The sequence below is a fragment of the Camponotus vicinus genome, unplaced genomic scaffold (genome assembly GCF_025532165.1).
Source record: "Camponotus vicinus isolate PSW18456_S1 unplaced genomic scaffold, iyCamVici1.0 SCAF_10, whole genome shotgun sequence".
Taxonomy (NCBI): domain Eukaryota; kingdom Metazoa; phylum Arthropoda; class Insecta; order Hymenoptera; family Formicidae; genus Camponotus; species Camponotus vicinus.
The window spans coordinates 13,255,757-13,270,646 of NW_028141946.1; the positions used below are offsets into that span (position 1 = coordinate 13,255,757).

A 14,890-nucleotide genomic window follows, 5' to 3' on the forward strand; every position below is an offset into this window, starting at 1 on the left:
AAGAAGTAAAGTAGTTTAATAAGAAAGGTTAATTCGTAGTTAGGTTACTTCGGGGTCTCTTTCTCTCTATGTATTTTATTTATATAAAATACTCAGTAAATATTGCTTGTTGCAATAATATAACGTGTAAGTAATACATATAATAATGTAACGCAAGTTACCTATATGATGTAAAGCTGCAACATATACGTATTATTTTGTAATATTGCAACAGTAATGTGCAAAATATATATTATTATAATATAATATTGTTATATACATGTTTCTACACTTGCCGCTATGGGGCGAAACCAGATTTAACTAACTCGTATTTAATTTTTCATCATGAATGTATATGAAAGACGGGTATTATAACATAAAATACAAAGTCTCTATCTCTTTTTTATCAGTATAATTTGTAGATCCCAACAAGAGATTCGATTTATTTAATATTAAATAAATTATTTGAAATTGGATAAGTAAATGGGAAACAGTTCAGTTACTACCTATTTGAAGCAAAAAATCGATTTTTTAATTAGATTAAATCTTGAATTTGTTATAAATTAAAAACATGTAATTTATTTTATTTATTTAATTAACAATTTTATATACTATCAATATTTTAACTAATTTTATATAGAATATATATACGTTTTATTACGTATTATTACGTATTTATTACGTATTATTACGTTTTATTGCTTTTATATAACATTAATGTAACTGTTTACTGAATACTCTACAACATACAAATCAATCAACATGATTTATTTAGTGAAAGATCTATTGAAGAGATCTGTTGAAAATATCTATTGAATAAGAATTGAAATTAATTATTTAAGAATATTGCTAATAATATTGCTAATACTTTATTTTCAAATAAAAATTATGTATAAAAATACAAATTTGTTTTGAAAAAGAAATCTCGATACATGATTTCTCTTCATTAATTTAAATATTTTACACAAATAAAATATTTTACAACAATTTAAATATTTTACAATACATAATTAAAACGTTTTAGAACAATTTAAATTATTTTAAATTGTTTCATTAAATGGAACAATGACAACAAACAAATTTTTTCTATTTATATTATTATTATTATTATCGAGACAATAATAATAATATAAAATATAAATATGGGATATAAATATGATAATATAAAATACAAAATTGGTAGAAATGATTTGAATTGAACAAAAAAGTTTTATTAACGTCTCAATTTTTAAAGTTATCATTTTTTCAAGAATAAAGAATTTTTATGCAAACAATTATATTCTACATTTCGATTTACTTCTATACGAAACATCACCTCCCGATTGTATTGAAATTTCAAATGGATTTTATGTTTTGATAAAAATGTGTTCAATAAGTTTGAAATGATTAGTAAACTGTACCAACTATATGTTATATATATAATTGTAAATTATAATTTATTATGAATTGAAGAAAGTTTTACTTAAATAATTTTATATATAAAATATTTCTATCATTAATTCTTAAAACTTTAACATTTCTTTATATATATTAATAGAAAACTATTATCTATAAATCATTATAATCACAAAATATTTTTTTCAGATAGTATTTAAATAAAAAGCTAAAAATACTAGTTTTCATAGTATGGACATTTAGGAATGTTTCATTATGCTATTCTCTATCGCATCTGTTTTATTATCGTATGTTTTATTTGATGTTACAGAGCGCCAACAGTTTATACAAGCGCGCGTGCTATCACACGCGTCAGTTTCATGAGCCAAGTACTTAACGCCAAACAAAATGTGGATAGGAATCAGGTAGGTGCACTTGAAGAGGCGTAAACTATGGTCGCTCACGCTGCACTGCTGTCGCCAATAGCCCATGCGAATGTGACTCCGCCTCTTAAGCATGGCCAGCCTTCTTCTCCCAATCCTTCAGCTTTAGTCGGTTTTGATCATTCGATTACGCTCGCAGTCGAGCGTGCGTATGAATGTTTATGCGCGAGCGTGTAAATAAATGTGCATTACGTATATAAGAATGTTCTGTAAGACCGAATGCATTTTACATGATCGTCCACCAATCGGCTGGTTAATCACTTGTTGCTTTCTTAAACTATGGGTTTTGTGGTCCTGCTTTTATAAATTTTCTCTTTCTTTTAATATTTCACATGCTTATAAATATAGTATGTATGAAGGCGAAACTTAATTCACCTATAAACATCTCTTTCCTTTTTAATTTAGTCAATATTCTTTTAAATACTCTTATAAGATACTTTATTGTAAGAATGTATATGTGTATGAGTAGAACACATTTAGGCGGGGACTTATGCTTTAAGAGGCGTGTAGAGGGATTTCTTATTGCTGCTCTGGTAAATCTGTCGCTTCAGTCAGTGAGGCAACGAAGGGCGAGCCGCGCACTATTGACTGTATCCGTGCTTCCTTTTTCGTCTACTCATTTGCCAATGTTACGATTCGGGTGTACGCAAGCAAGACAGTGCGGTGTAATAGTTTACGAATCTACCTTATTAAGTCCGCGCTTTTAGTTTGTGCTATGTATTGCTATGTATAATCATTATTATTACATTTTTGTACTGCTATATATATAATACCGCAAAATAATAATTTCATGATTATTTATTTTTTTAAGTTTTTTTATTTTAAGATTTATTATAACTATGTAACTGTTACGTATTGATATATAATTTATTAAATGTATTATTATTAAAATATATTCATATGCGGCAATTTATCAAAATATACATTTGCAGTTTATGATATATTTGCAATTATATAAAAATATAATAATTGTAAAATATATAATTGTAAAATATATAAAGAAATTGAAATATTGTAAATATCAAGATTATAATAGTGTGTGTGTGTGTGTATGTGTAAATTATTTAAATTATCAAAATTATATAAATATTTGCGTACACGTGTGTTTATGTACGTGCATACACACACGTGTGCTATGTGTACCATTGTCTTTGTTATGTGTCAAGCAATGTGTTTGTAATTATAAATTTTAAATCGAAATTTTTAGATCTTTATAATTTTGTTATCTAAAATATTGAGATATTTTTTCACCGATATTATTTACAATTATTTATGCAACTTTACGCAACACTGTCTTGTATTGGATTATTCATTATTTATAACTCGAATATTGCATGCGCAAGAAATTAAAGTTGTGTTAAAATTATGTTTGGAAAAGTATAACGCTCATGGCAAATGATTACCAACGAAAAATTAACAAAAATCTTAAATATATTTTGAATATCACACGCGCAACACAGAAATTTACTTTATATGTAGCCGACGGCTGCTGGATTAAACATCTTTTCCATGGACCCGATCATGCTAGGTGAGCAGAATTCAATTAAATATTTAAATTACTAAATGTTACAAATTATGTCTTAATATATATCTAACCAAACCTATATAACTTATATAACCTAACGTATATAATACAACCTAAATATTAATTAGCATAATTAGTCTGATGCATTATTTATTATAAATATTTATCATAAAAACTGTGATCGATTATTTATGATATCATTCAATTCTGTGTTATATTTATAACATTTTTATGACATTTCTATATTCATTCTTATATATATAAAAATATGTAAAAATGTCATAAAAATATTGCAAATAACACACACACACACACACACACACAAACACGTACAAACATACATACATACATACTGGTATATACATACGTACACACACACACACACACACACACACACACACACACACACACACACACACATGTTGTGTGTGTGTACACATTATTTTATGTATATACGCACATTATGTCTAAATTTCTTTTAAACAAGAAAAATAAACATAAAAATTATATAAATATAAATAATCATTGTATTGAATGTTTAAATTATAGTATAAAATAATCTTCAATAATAATGGCCTAATTATTAATGTAATGTATTTCCTACATTTCAAAATCAATAATAATTTTATAATTATAATTTTATAAATATATAATTAATTAACTTAGTGTTATTGCTGTTTGTATGTATGACATACGGGTCATATGTTTAATATATAATATATTTAATTATAAAATGGAAATTCAGTTATTGTATAAAATAATTTTAAAGAAATATGTATAATTAGTATAATAAATATAAATATAATAAAATTAATATATAATAATAAAAATAAATATACAATAAAATTATTATAATTTATACATATATAAATATATTTTTTGACATGTATATATATATATATATATATATATATATATATATATACATATATTATATAAATTTTTAAAAATTTCTGCTTGAATAAATAAATAAGTGACATTATATAATATACTATGTAATATTGATAACATAAGCTACAAAAGCAGAGTAGGTGAATCTGATAAATTTTTTGACGCTGAAAACGAATCTGTTTAATAAAGAAATAAGTAAATAGATAAATAAATAAATGTATATATATATGTATATATATATATATATATAATGCGTGCAGATTATGTATCTATCTTTCAATGTATGCTATTAAATCTGAAATAGTTTCTTTTGTCAATTTCTTATTTATGTTATTCTATGTTTCCTATCCATTAATTTTACGATCGTTAAATGTTCGATATAATTGAGCTATAGTTAGATATAGTTGAAATAAATCCTATGTGAGACAAGTATATTGATTATACTGAATATGTGAAATCTTATCTTCAGGTACATAACTCCTGCAATTTATATAATAATGATGTGATAGTGCCGTGTAAATGTAAATGTGTTAAATAGGATACGCATTACAAAAGGAATTATATCGCAAAGTTGAACGAGAAAGTGATATGATTAACAATAAGAGAGTAGGTACTTGTAGCAGAATAAAATACTCAAATTTCCTATTCATGTTTGATTTATACAATATAAATATGCAATATAAGTGCAATATATGATTTATACAATACAAATACGCAATAAAAGTGGTGAATTATTTTTTTTGTTTTAATAAGTACAAAAACATAATAACATGTTTAATAAGTACAAAAACATAATAACAATAACAAACTATTAGTTAATAATTATATTACAATTATTTTTTTATTAATAATAATATTTCTTTATTACTATAAAAAAACTAAAACTTTACATTATCTCAAAGCATTTTTAAAACATTTAGTACACATGGGATTTTTATTTTTATTTGTTCATACCATTATTTTATATATTTAATATTCTTTATCATGGATAATCTCATTAAATATCTTTTATTTAAAAAATACAATAAATTTTTTAAAGAGACGAGCTCATATGTGAGATTTCCAATTAATTATAATATATTCTATAAAACTTCACGGGAATACAAGAATATTTTTTTTCTAAATAGCATTATATTTAATATAGGGAATATAAAAATAATTATAACAATGTATTATAATAATATAATTTTATTATTCAATATAAAAGAAATGTAAAAATAATTATGACAAGTATAGATGTGTAAAAGATTGATATATTTGACATTATATAATATACTATGTAATATGGATAGCATAGGCGAGGATCAGTTACAAAAAGCAGAGTAGGTGAATCTGATAGATTTTTTGACGCTGAAAACGAATCTGGCCGCAGACTTTCCCCAACATGTCAGGTTTTCGAGTAATTTATAGTTAAATAGTCCAAAAATGGCAATTTCGACAAATTTCATGAATTTATTATGGAAGAATCTAATTTTTTGAGATATTTCTGCCAATGGCATCATATAATACTAATCTTCACCTTTCAAATCCATTTTCGATTACCGCTGCATGATTTGTTTTCGCTGAGATATACAAGTATAAAGTCATAAGAAAATTTACGTTAAAGAAAATTTATACATAGGCATCAATATGGCAAATCCACTATCTTGAAATTTGAAAAGCCTTATATATGTCAGGTTCGATTGTCCAAAAAAGTCCTGTAAAAATATATCTAATACAGTTGTTACACATTTTGATAAATTTTTCTAAATTTTACATCTTTTTATTATGATTCTGTCCGCCGTATTGGATGCGCCATTTTTATTTTCAAAAAACGATTGGCGGTGTTCAAAAATTTATGTTTTTATCTCAATTTTGATTCGTGGTAAAGAGAGAGGTAACACGGTTGATTTGGAATGGCTTATTGGATCACTATGCATGACCAGTCTTATATATTGTATATCTCAGTGAAAGAATTGAGCGACTACTAACTTATCTAACATGAACGGTTGAATCTAGACATGAAAAACTATCAATAACAATAAAGTATCAAATGATTTGAGCCTCGGAAATATGCGAGCCGATGCCGCGACGTATTTGTCGGTTATTGGATATCGCAATCGTGCGGCGGCATCAAAAGTAGATTTGAAAGGTGAAGACTAATACTATACGATCCCATTGGCAGAAATATTTCAAAAAATTAGATTGCCTCGTAATAAATTCATAAAATTTGCCGAAATAGCCATTTTTATTACTATTTAACTACAAATTACTCAAAAATTTGACATAGGAGAAATTCTGCGGCCAGATTCGTTTTTAACGTCAAAAAGTCTATCAGATTCATCTATTCTGCTTTTTGTAACTATCTAAATCTTAAATTTCGCAGGCTTGTGTAATTAGTTAAAGTCTTACATAAAGAAATTAAAGAAAAAAGAAAGATTTTATTTTACAGATTCTTTATTCTTATAAATTTTATCTGTCATTATGCCAGGAATAAATGGAAGAAACTTGTAATAACTTCATATACAGTTTTATTAATGATTTTTGAATAAAATAACTAGAAACATAATAATATGTTTTTATAAAATGTCTTATATAAGTATTGATAAAATTACATTTCACACAAATTATAAACAAAACAAAAAATACACGCTATTGATTAACAGAAAATCCACTGGCTTCGTCAAATTAATCATCAACGATAATAAAATTTAGATATGATGTAGCATAATTAGCAATAACATAATTAAGCCGTCTTTTATTGACGAATCATTAACAAAGCTACATTACCTTCTTTTTATTTAACACATTTCTGTTTTCATTTGATATAAACGAGATAATAAAATGATGGATAAAAAATAGTTTTTATAAATACATATAAATTTTCCAAAATTTAAATGTTTTTTTCTTATTTTGTTATTAGCTATGTTATATCTATTTTAAATTTATTAATCAGTTTAATATCAATTTTTTTGCTAAATTCGTATTCAATTAATTTAAGAAAGATCTTTTATTTTTGGATAAATATAATTAAAAACTATTTGGTTAATCCTAATAACATATTTAATTAAATTGCAGCAAAATTTTCAAGAAAAAAATCTTGTATCGATTATGATTAATAAGAAATTTTTAATTAAATAAAATTTAATTAAATAAAATTATATTAAATTTTGCTAAAAAGAAAAAGTTATTAATTATATCATTTAAACTCAATTTCCTAACTTTAACAAATTTTTCAAAATTATAATATATCGACTAATTTTGAAGCTGAGATCACGTTCAGCATAAAAAAGCTATAGAAATTATTCTTTTTCTTGTATTTTTATATTAAATTATATAAAATAATTCTATGAGAGCTTTCCCCTATTGTTTATGTTTATATATATATATATATATATATATATATATATATATATATATATATACATATAATGAATATGGTGTGTGTAATAATTCTGTAAATGCTCTCCCATATATTGTATATGCTTATATTAAAGATTTGAAAACATTATTTTCTAAATACATTTTTATATGTAATTATAAATAAATATAAATAAATACTAATTATTAGAAAGAGTAAACCTCGACATTAACACATTACTAATCACACTTTCCTTTTTTAATATATTATATAATATATATTATTTTTAAATAATATATACGCTCCGAATTTTGTGGCGCTCTCTTTTCATTCTTGAAATATGCGACTTCGAAATATTATAAAAATATAATTTTTATAAAAAAAGATTTAATTTCAATCACCTTAATTTGGATATATGTGTGCTCAAAATCATAATATTTAATAACTTTATAAAGATTTTCATAATTAGCATTCATCATTAAATTATTCATTATTAAATACTCACTTAAAAATTTAAATATGCAAGTATATAGAATTTATTTATGTCTTCCTTTTTCTCCTTCTAAATCATATATTTCATAGTTTTATTTTATTGTAAAATAAACCTGTAAGAGTTGTAAGAGATTGTTTTCCTACTTCCACCTTGAAAAAAATCGATTCTACCCTACTTTTAATTTTAAATTAAAATTATGATAGATTAGAATTCTTCGAGAAACAGAATTCTTTGCATCACTTAATATTTATATATTTTTTATTTTTAATAAATATTTAAAGCATTTATACAGGGTGAGCCGTTTTAAGTTACCCACCCCAATAACTTTTTTATTTTTGAATGTACAACAAAATGTTTCAAATAAAAGTTGCTTGACTTCGAGGGGGACAGAAGATGGTGGCAAAAATTTGACCTTGGATAGTCATTTGAAGGTCACATAAAGGTCACCTTCAATTTCATAAAAAAGGAATCAATTGCTGTAAAGAAAACACATAATTGTTTCGAAAAAAAAAATGTAATTGTTAATTGCAAATTACATTTTTTCTTTCGAAACAATTATGTGATTTCTTTACACCAATTGATTCCTCTCATTATTTTGTACGTAAAAGTATTAAGGTAAGATAATCGAAAAATGAATATTTTACAAGATATTTTACGGTTTATGTAAAATTAAGAAATTATTTCAAGCCTCATAACTCAAAAAGTACTTAACGAAAAGGTACTTAATTATAGTGTTTTGGAAAGCTCTCGAGATAAGCTACAAGAATATGCAATGAAAAATAGTAGGTTCCATTTAAGAAATTGAAGGTGACCTTTATGTGACCTTCAAATGACTATCCAAGGTCAAATTTTTGCCACCATCTTCTGTCCCCCTCGAAGTCAAACAACTTTTATTTGAAACATTTTGTTGTACATTCAAAAATAAAAAAGTTATTGGGGTGGGTAACTTAAAATTGCTCACCCTGTATATATAGATAATATAAGAAAAATATTAAAAATAAAAGAGTATGCAACTTTTTATATCTTATTAAATTGTACAGAATGTTCCAAAATAATTAACTTTTCTTTGATATCTTTTTCTCTCTCTCATTTCCTTTATCATTCTATCATAATTGACTCATTAATTGATTAAAAAGAAACAATCTTCAAATGAAATAATATAAAAAAGTACGGGCGTTATAGAACCCCTGTGCCGTTTGAGCCGGCATTGTAGCACGGGATTTGTTAACTTAATTATATTTTATAAAAGAAATCTGTAAATATTTTATAAAAAATTAATAAAAAAATATAATTTTACCATAATGTTAAAATGACGCTTGAATAAAAATTCTGCTAAATACTTAATATGTTTTTGCATGTACCAAAATGAGATATTGACTAATTAATAAATATAAACAAAAAAAATATAAACATACAAATAGTATATAAGGAAAAATAATAGTAAGTATGAAAATTATGATATTTTAAGTAGTATATTTCAAGAATTTAAGAGAATATGTCACATAATTTGAAGCGTATATTACTTAGGAATAAGCTATAATATATGTTAAGAAGAAAGTGATTCGTGATATGTAAATTAATGTCAAGATTTACCGAAATAAGCTTAATCTCAACAAAAATATTTATGAAGTATATATATGTTTATATTTCTGAATGTATTAAATTTTTATATATTTGTAATAATTATTCTTAATATTTTTATAATATATATTTTTTTAAATTATTCTTTTTAATTTATGCTTTGAAAGAGTGTGAAAGAGAAAATATATATATAATACGCACACATATATGTAAATTTATATATTAACAAATTTCTCCAAAAAGTAACATTAATATTGATATAATTATGTTCAATATGTACAACATTCATGGAAAGTATGTTGTATTCATTTCTCCAGTAGAAACCTTTGACCTTTTTTATTGGGTTCCGGATGCCCCTGTTCTTATCGCTGGAAGAACTTGTCCTTTTTTTAGTTCAATGTCGATTATAAAAAAATTGGATATGAGATAGAAAGAGAAGAAATAAAAATGGCAGTGATTATTTCATTTTAACTATTATTAATATCGATTTGCGAACACGTACATATTATACATATTATGTCTATATATATTTTTAACATGAAAGAATAATATATAGCAAAATATGTATAACTGAATATGTGCAGATTATATTTGCGTAGAATAAACTGCGAAAAGTTTACATCTACATTATTTACGTTAGATATTATTGTACCGTAGATTAATAAACTAATTTAAAAATAATTTACATACAATTTTTTAAATTTATATTAATTATTATTTAAATAATTAATTTAAAGTAAAAGCCTTACTTATTATTATTAACTTTATATAAATTTTAGAATATAATTTAAGAATGCAATTTTTTTTTTTAATGCAATGAAAAAAAAGAAAAGAAGCAAGAGCAAGCTATTGTTATAAAAAGATATTTTGCTATGTATATCATTAATGACGAAGAGAAAAAAATGTATACAATACACAAATAAACTTTGGCCTATTATAAATAAATTTTAAACTATTATAAATTTTAGATAAATATGGCCCGTGATATATTTTTTAAAATTTGTAATATAAATTTTAGACTATTTTAAATATATCATAAGAAAACAATTTTTTACAAATTTTGATACAACGAGAAAAAAGAAAAAAAGAAAGAGCAAGCTAATGTTATAAAAAAATATTTTAACTATATCGATCAATAGAGAGAAAGAAAAAATATACATACAATATATTTTTATAATAATATATTTCTAAATAAAAGAATTTAGACTTTTCGAAATATAGTCAAATATAGTCAAATTTTATGAGATTAGTCATTATATAGCTTATGTATGAAAATATAGCAGAATATATATATATATATATATATATATATATATATATGTAAATGAAATAGTGATTTAGATATAAAATTACTTTTAAAAAACAAAAAAATTATATATAAATTATTTTTAAATTAGTTTATTAATTTACAATACAATAATCGATAATCAATAAGAGTTATTGTTACTTTAACGTAAATATTTTATTCTTATTTAATTGATAAACAGGACTTTAATTCGGAATGTTAAATAAAAGCAGTATTTTAATTTCATTGTTATATGTTAATAATGCACCTTATTTTATGTTTTATATTTATTTGTAATCATATATGTAAAGTGGATTTCTTTAGAGTTTAAAAATTAATTTATTATAGAAAATATACAGGGTGTTCGGAAATTCAACGACAAATTTTCAGAGATTGTCGGGGGCACCATAAGAATCATTTTTTGCAAATGAACCTGGAGTCGGAAACGTGTCATTACATCGCTACGGCATACGGAGTGTTCGAAAGAGTCGGGATCTCGAAATATCACAAAAAATAGAAGTTTTACAAAAAATTGTTTCAAACAAAAGTTGTAGGGTGTAAAAAGGTCTATTTACTGGCGCCATGTGTTTGACCTTGGATGGCGTCGCCAAGGTCACGACAAGGCCACCTTGAATACGCAATAAAAAGTGGAGGGTTACATTTCAAAAATTCAATATATATATATATATATATATATATATATATGTATATATTTATGTATCTACATATAACTTATGTTTTAGTACGCAAAGATAATATAAATTTACTTTAATTTATAAAAAATATTTCTAATGTAATATTAGATGCAAAATTTCACCAAAATGTTATATATATATATATATATATATATATATGTGTGTGTGTGTGTGTGTGTGTGTGTGTGTGTGTGTGTGTCTATATTTATATATAAAATTGAGACTGTCAGTATAAATGTTTTTCAAAATACTATTCTACTATCTCTTTCAACTTTTCTATAAGTATCGCGTTAACAATATCCGAAGTCAATGACACCAATACATCTATAACTGCTGCTCTTGCTATTACGGTTCAAGACCCCGATATGTAAAGTGATATGATTTGAAACGTAAAAGCGAGATAAAATATTTGAACATTCCAAAGTCATCATGCATATACACAATCGCGTAATACATAAATAATAAAGATTTATCTTTTATCTTTTTGAAACTGAAATATATTAATTTAATATTATATGATATTCTTTTCAAGATTAAATATTACAGCATATATATAAACATTATAGTATATATATATATATATATATATATATATATACTTATATATATATAAGTATATAGTGTATAATATGTATAAGTATAACTTATATATATATATATATATATATATATATATATAAGAGAATACAAATTGTTGTTTATTAGTAGCATATATATATATATATATATATATATATATATATATATATATATATGCTACTAATAAACAACAATTTGTATTCTCTTTATTTTTTTAATATTACAAAAACATAACATGTAATTAGGAAAGAAAGAAGTAAATAGTTTTATAGAATTATACAAATATTCAATCTATTTCTGAACATTTTTTTCTATTGTGAAAGTTTCTATTATGATTTAATAACTTAAAATAATATAACCAAGTAAAAAAGAAGATGTGATTTTAAAATTAAATTATCTTATGTAATGTTGTTTAGCGATATTAAAAATGAATGTGTGTGTGTGTGTGTGTGTGTGTGTGTGTGTGTGTGTGTGTGTGTGTGTGTGTGTGTGTGTGTGTGTGTGTGTGTGTGTGACAAGCAAAATTTAATTATGTTTAAATCTGTTTATATAAAATCAGAATTATTTAGTACTTAATAAATATGTATTTTATTTTTTAACATTGAATATCTCTCTTTCGTAATACATTTTCAAGTATACAAGTTCCTCCAAAAGTCTCGAAACGGTCAAATATCTCAAAAACAAAGCATTTTTGAAAAAAGTGACAAAAGTAAGATTTTAAAAGTTCTACTGAATGATCATATCCGTTAGACCTTGAGTAAAGGGATCAAGGCTATACGGAGTTCAACTTTGTTTTTTTAAATGGAACTCTCTATTTTTCATTGCATTTCTTGTAGTTTATCTCGAGAGCTTTCCAAAATACTATAATGAAATATCTTTTTTTAAGTACTTTTCGAGTTATGAGGCTTGAAATAATTTATTAATTTTACATAAATTTTATATAAAATATCTCATAAAATATTCATTTTTCGATGATATTATCTTAATATTTCTACAAAATAATGAGAGGAATCAATTGGTGTAAAGAAAACACATAATTGTTAAGAAAAAAATATGTAACTGTTAATTGCAAATTACATATCTTTTTTTTTAAATTATATGTTTTTTTACAATTGATTTCTTTCATTATTTTGTACATAAAAGTATTGAGGTAAGATCATCGAAAAATGAATATTTTACGAGATATTTTATAGTTTATGTAAAAGAAATTATTTCAAGCCTCATAATTCGGAAAGTAGTTATTTTGAAGATATTTAATCGTTCCGGGACTTTTGAAAGATCCTGTATATAATTTATACACATATATTAATTTACACATGTATTAATTTATTAATATTTGTGTTATAAAATGAGAAATATTTTAATAAAACTATCATTAACAAATTTGAACAGATTTGTATATAGGTATTTATTCATATACAAATTGCCGACAAAATAAATTGCCAACAAGTATTATTTTTATCATTAATAATTATTACATTAATAATTATTAAATTATTACATAATAATTTATTAATTTAAAAATATAAATGTCTGCTCCGTATTTTATATACATGACATAATTATATAAGAAAACAATTTTTTTTCAAGCGCTTCCTAGATATTTGATACAATTATATGTATGTATGGAAATAAATGCGATAAATATTCGTACTTGTAATTTTATTGAATGTATTCAGTTTCAATATTATTAAGTGCTATCTTTTTAGTTGTAACTTTAGAATTAGGCTTAATTTCAGTTTTAAGTTTTAAATTATAGTTTCTATATTTAAATTAATGCCAAGATAATATATACATATATACATAATTATCAAATATGTATGTGTATGTAGAAATGTGTGTGTAGAAATTGTTTAAAATAGAGAATAATATTTAAATTCATTGCTATGTGTAATTTGATTAAAGTATGTGCAATATAATTTATATGTGGAAGAGTATCTAGAGAATCCATGCTTTAAAATTATTATTTGTATATGATAATATTATATTAATAGCTGATTTTTTTGGTTTCTATTGGCTTGAATTTATTGGCAATCAATGTGTGTGAATAAATGAATGGAAACAAATCTATCGGCAATCATTTTGTTGACAAACGAGATTTCGAAAAAGAGCCAGGTGTTCTACAAAATGTATTTACACATAAGACAAAAGCTGGCAGCTACTGATTCATTAGCATTGAATTAGTACTGTTTATTTTAGTTAAATGATGGCTAACCTTTTAAAAGATTGTTGAAATAGGATTGTGGTTCAGTTGATAAAGGACTGTACAAATAATAGCATTAGCTGCTGAATTTTTCTTTCGGCTACCTGTAGGTAACTATAAGTTCGTATAACCGAAATTAACTAGAGGTTATTTGATTATTTTAGATAAGCAATAAAACATCTTAGTAAAATTTCATATTAATGTAAAAACAATTTTATAAACTGTATATTATTTTTTTATTTGTGTATATATGTGTGTCTGTAAAATTTATGTGCGAGAGAGAGAGAGAGAGAGAGAGAGAGAGAGAGAGAGAGAGAGAGAGAGAGAGAGAGAGAGAGAGAGAGAGAGCCTATAAGATGACCCATTATGATCTATAAATATATTTATCTCTGAAAGTGTAGCAAACAAAAGAAGTAGCACATGTTAGAGTTTAATATATATATATATATATATATATATATATATGATAATATATGTATATATGTATATACATATATATTAA

General features: G+C 23.6%; 1 protein-coding gene across 7 annotated transcripts in view; it reads left to right on the top strand.

Annotated features, from left to right (window-relative positions):
• The first annotated feature begins 2,290 nt into the window (after positions 1 to 2,290).
• Positions 2,291 to 14,890, top strand: part of LOC145960497 (uncharacterized) — a 260,066-nt gene continuing 247,466 nt past the window's right edge. Inside the window, exons 1-2 of one of the 7 annotated variants that reach the window (XM_083080011.1) lie at positions 2,291 to 2,386; positions 3,276 to 3,324. In XM_083080011.1, coding sequence (XP_082936137.1) covers positions 3,306 to 3,324 — 19 coding nt within the window. In that variant the 5' untranslated portion in view covers positions 2,291 to 2,386; positions 3,276 to 3,305. Of the gene's footprint in view, positions 2,524 to 3,003; positions 3,325 to 14,890 lie in introns of all 7 variants that reach the window. The other 6 variants (XM_083080005.1, XM_083080006.1, XM_083080007.1 and 3 more) reach the window with 6 other exon arrangements.